The sequence below is a fragment of the Anoplophora glabripennis genome, unplaced genomic scaffold (genome assembly GCF_000390285.2).
Source record: "Anoplophora glabripennis isolate ALB-LARVAE unplaced genomic scaffold, Agla_2.0 scaffold187, whole genome shotgun sequence".
Taxonomy (NCBI): domain Eukaryota; kingdom Metazoa; phylum Arthropoda; class Insecta; order Coleoptera; family Cerambycidae; genus Anoplophora; species Anoplophora glabripennis.
Window position 1 is genome coordinate 582,482 of NW_019416381.1, and position 5,270 is coordinate 587,751.

Sequence of the window (5,270 nt, forward strand, 5' to 3'; positions counted from 1 at the left end):
TCGATTACTCTTTAACCAAAAATTAAAAAAACTACCGTGCCTACGGCCTTGCTTCGGTGAGCGGTGAACAGCTTAATGATTTACGAAGGTATGTTTTAAATTCCATCAAAATGCAACTGTTCGTTTTTTAATTATTTGAAAAAAAAATAACGTAATTTTTTGATCGATTTCACACCGTTTGACGGTATATCTTTTGTAATCAAAATTTATAATCATGTAATTCATGGGTAATTACGGATTGTAACGTAAATTGCGCATATAACATTGTTTCAAAAAGCACCCACTTCACAATAGGATTTTAAGTATCGCGCATTATCTTATATATACAGTTTTTATTTCAAGCTCCGCTATTACTGCGAAGCTGAACACCAGTAAAGATGGATAACTTGCAAGAGATGTCCGATGTTCTGAGGAGAGGTAACATCAAAATCTGAAAAACTTCTTGTTGATTTAATCCTAAATAATATTTTCAGTATCCTTGATCTCCATAACGAAACCTGATGGTTTGGTGGATAAGTTAAGTAAAGACAAACACAAGCCCAAGGATACTTTGTACATGGTACACACTTTAAGTTTACTATTTGGTGCGCTCAATGCGCTTCCTTTGACTTTCTTCATGACAGCTAACGATGTAAGTTCTAAATAATTACTTATATACTTATAGATAATTTAATAAATAAAATAACTCGAATGCAGAATTTCTTTTATGTTACCTAATTATTGACTTAATAAATACATAAGTAACCTATTTATAGCTAGGCTAATAATCACATCGCACTAATAACATTTATTAGACATCTAAAACGGTCAAAAACTGTGTATGAAAGAAATTTGAATATTTTTAGATCATCTAAAATATGGGTTATAAAAATGCAACAAAAAATTTTGTCTGGGAGATTTGTCTAAACCAACCTATCATAATTGAAAATTTAACATAATTGGCAAAATGCTTGCAAAAATCTAACAAATATAAATGGCCAGTAACCATTGTGATTTGGACACACATTCATATGAACTTTTTCGTTAAAAATAAACGATATTATAACATACCAAAGTATTGACTATTCCTCCTGAAACACCAGGTATATTTGATTTATGCGATTATTATCTATGTAATCTATACAATTTTACATTCAGTTGCAGATATAATTATATTGGTATTAATTTAAGTACTATTTTAAACTTATAAATGATTGATATTATGTTTGTTATGTTGTTAGTATTATCATATTAGGTATTACGCTTTGACCAAATATACAATATAAAATGAAATGTAACTCGAGTATGCTGTAGTTTTCTTACTGAACTCTAAATTTATAGTTATATGCATAACGTTTACAGAAATATTTATATTTGCTTTTCTGAGGTTTTAAGTAAATCTGAATAATACTTTTTGCAATATTGTTGATTACATTTATTAAAAAATTCTTAAAAACCATCGCTTACAGTCGCTGGAACATGTTATAGAATACTACCATAAATATAAAGTTGAAATCGACAATTTCAATTTCATTTTTTATATATACTCGTATATACAGTGTGTCCACGGATTGAGTGCACGTGGGGTGTAAATGACAAAAATTTTTCGAGTTGAAATTTGAGCTGCTGGGCATCATCTCTGCTTGTCCTTAAATTAGGAAGTTAAAAAAATTAGTCTAATTAATTTAATGCACATGGTGTTTTTACGACAAATTTTCAAAAATTGTCGAGAGTAAAGTACCTTTGTTTTTAAAAATATCAAAAATATTTACTTATGAAAGTTATTGAGAACTCAAAGTTATGACAGATTATCAATTTTCACTTTCATTGGCCAACTTTGCCTTTTATATTTTTCACAAGCACAAAGTACAAATTCCTAATTATATATTAGAAAAAAAAAACGAAACTAATATAATAAACATAAATAAATAAATAATATAATGGTTATTTAAACGTGTTGCTTCTAACAATTACACATCGCTCAGCGCGCTTGGTAAATTCTGTGTAGGCGTTTTGGATTTTCTGAATGGGGATGGCATTAATTGTATCTTTTATTCTTTGTTTCAATTCAAATAAATCGTTATTTAACGAGGACCCATAGACTTTCTGCTTGAGATAACTCCATATATAAAAGTCCATTAGAGTTAAATCAGGACTTCTAGGAGGTCAAGGAATTGGGCCATTTCGCCCAATCCACCCCCCAGGAAATTGACCATCTAGCCATTCTCGAATGATTCGCGTTGAATGCGTTGGGTGTCGTCTTCTTGAAAGTAAAAAAAAAACAAAGTTGACCAATCAAATGGAAAATTGACAATTTGTCATAACTTTTAATTCTCAATAACTTTCTTAAGTAAATATTTTTGATATTTTTAAAAACAAAGGTACTTTACTCTTAACAATTTTTGAAAAGTCATCGTAAAAACACCCTGTACATTAATTAATTGGACTAATTTTTTCAACTTTTTAGTTTAAGGCCATATATGGATATGTTGATATGTTGGTTATTATAATTAGCAAAAATAGTAAAAGTGGCCACATAGATTCTCCTTTGAATTTCATCTAAATCCTATATTTTGTTTGCTCCAATTGATTTCTCAAACCACAAAAATAAAATGCCGATTTTCTCTTATCACTATTTATTTATAGTGCTGCGTGAAATAATCTGTTAAAATTATGAGTACTTATAATCTTTATTTTAATACAATGTGTGTATGGTAGCAAAACTTAATACAAGTGTTAAAAATTCGATATCTCTATATAGAAAAAGAGACAATTGTGATAAGATAAGATATTCTTTTATATACATTACTAATAATTTTTCATAAATCGTTAAACAGTGATACATAACCAAAATATTCTAAAATGGCTAGGATAACGCTTATACACAAAAAAGATGATAAGAATTTGGTAAAAAATTAGAGACCCATTACTGGCTTAAACTGTATAGCAAAATTTTTTGAATTTGTCATTTATGAAAAGATACACATGTAATGTTACAATAATTCTGATTGTCATTCAACATGTTTTTTTTCCGTTCCAGTTCAGTAGAAACTGATTTAGCTACTTTTGTTAATAAAATTAGTATACCTAACTTTCAGTGAGGGAAAAAGGATGACTTTGCTTTTGATCGGGTAAATCATGACATACTACTTTCCAAATTACATGCACTTGATTTGAGCATCTAATAATTTTCTTCTCAACATATTTACGGAAACGAAGACAATTTTTTTGTTATTAGAGTACTAATTCTGAGATATATCTGGCCTATTCTGGCGTCCCACAAGGTACAAATTTGGGACCATTACGTTTTTAATTTTTATAAATGATTTAGCAACAAGTACAACATCAGCCTGCCAATGTATGTCAATGATTTTTACAAATATAAAATGATATACCTAAATCTAATTTATGATTGGCCTGTAGAAAACAAATTGCCCTTCAATTTAGATAAATGTAGTCATGACGTTTAGTAAAGCACGTACGCCTGAACATTATGTTTATACAATGAATAATAATATTCGGTGTAGAATTTATTATTCCAAAAATCTAGGAATCAACCTAATTTGAATTTTAAAAACAATGTGAAAGAATTAACTAATGATTCATATAAACCCTTGGGTTTCATTAAAAGAGTAACAGGTAATTTTAGGAACCTTAATTCTATTTTATATTTATTTTATACCCTCATTCGTAGTCATTTAGAATGTGGATGTATAATTGTTAGTCCCGGGTTTGCTTCCTATGAGTCATTGCGTAAACACTTTAGGATCTGCAAGTTGGAAAATAGAATAATTAGATGCAAATTAATTAACATTTTCACATAAACTGCTGAGCGGAGGCAACCTTTATCAATTATCACAGATAAATGTAAATACACCTAAAAAAAAATTTTCGTCAGTTCTAGTACTTTGATAAGTGATTGTGTAATATTTTCAATAAACACCAACATCGGATATCTACAGACATTTTTGATACCTCATCAATAAAATTTAATCCGCAATATAGACTTTGCTTGAAATTGATTGTTCTGGTTCTAATTACCCAGCTCCTTTGCTGCGGTTTTATTTAGAAATTAGTAGTTAAATATGTGTTAAAAGATTTATATGAGCATATATGTATAATAGGTTGCCTGTAACCTGTTTGTCTCTCATTCAAAATAAATAAATAAATAAGGAATTATGTCTTACTTGCCTAAATTTGAAAAACTGAGTTACTCCCATATAGCTCAACTTTGCTAAGAATAATTTTACCCCAAGGGTAAAATCTATTGCTAATTGAAAGTACCTATCTATTTTTTACGGTATCGGATGTATAAAAGTGGTTATTTTTTTATAATGAGACATTAGAATCACTGGAAAAATATTGATTCACTCTCTATTTTTTGTAGTACTGGATGTATAAATTTAGAGACCCTGCAAAGGACACGGTAGATCTGAATAATAAGACGACCCTTGAAAAATATTTCGTGTCAGGAAGTCTGATATTCCAAACTCTACCCTCTATAGCGACTATGTTACTAGCGACAACTTTCGGACATAGATTTAAAGTACAACCCAGGGTTATTATATCCTTGATTTCAATAAATATTATTTTTGTTGTATTTACTGCCTTCATAAAGGTTAACACAGACACATGTAAGTATACAATTTTTTTACAATGTATGTGAAAGAATTAGTAAGGGAACAGCTCCTACTAATAATTTTAAAACAATTTAAAAGTGTTTGCCTTTTTTCTCGAAAACGAAGGGGTGGGTGAACTTTGACAAGTGTAGAATTAAAATATAGTCGTACATACAGGGTGTTACTAAAATAGGGTTCCAAACTTCTGCTGCGTTTATAACTCATTAAAATAAGCCAAAAAGTTCCTATTAACATGTGCCCTAAAACGCACCGTTAGGAAGTTATATGCCCCTAAAAGGGCTCAAACAAAACTGTTTTTTTTTCTGTTATTGACAAAACGGTCGCAAATAAATAGAAAAAAAATTATGGGTCTTACATAACTTTTTACGTTAAATAACATGGGGCTACTCCGTTTTTCGACATGCAAATCAAATGCATCCCATTTAGGTTGGTGGAGGGGGTTTTGGCCCGTAATTTTATTTATTTCAATTTTTTTTACAATTTTCTCTACAGATTTATAAAATCTTAACAATTTTACGTAAAAAATATTATCTTTGTCCAAATCGATATTTCCAATGGTTTTCGAATAAATTGAGTTTGAAAATTACTCTGCTCTTTAAGTTATTAGGCCAAAAATTACAAAAATCTGTTTACCATGGCAAATAAAAGACT

The 5,270-nt window shown here is 29.4% G+C and overlaps 1 protein-coding gene across 1 annotated transcript in view; it reads left to right on the forward strand.

Moving 5' to 3' along the window:
• Nucleotides 1–353: 353 nt before the first annotated feature.
• LOC108906703 overlaps nucleotides 354–5,270 on the forward strand; it is a 7,540-nt gene continuing 2,623 nt past the window's right edge. The window contains exons 1-3 of the mRNA XM_023454354.1: nucleotides 354–417; nucleotides 474–631; nucleotides 4,367–4,525. Of these exons, the coding sequence (XP_023310122.1) occupies nucleotides 378–417; nucleotides 474–631; nucleotides 4,367–4,525 (357 nt within the window). The 5' untranslated portion in view covers nucleotides 354–377. The remainder of the gene's footprint in view (nucleotides 418–473; nucleotides 632–4,366; nucleotides 4,526–5,270) is intronic.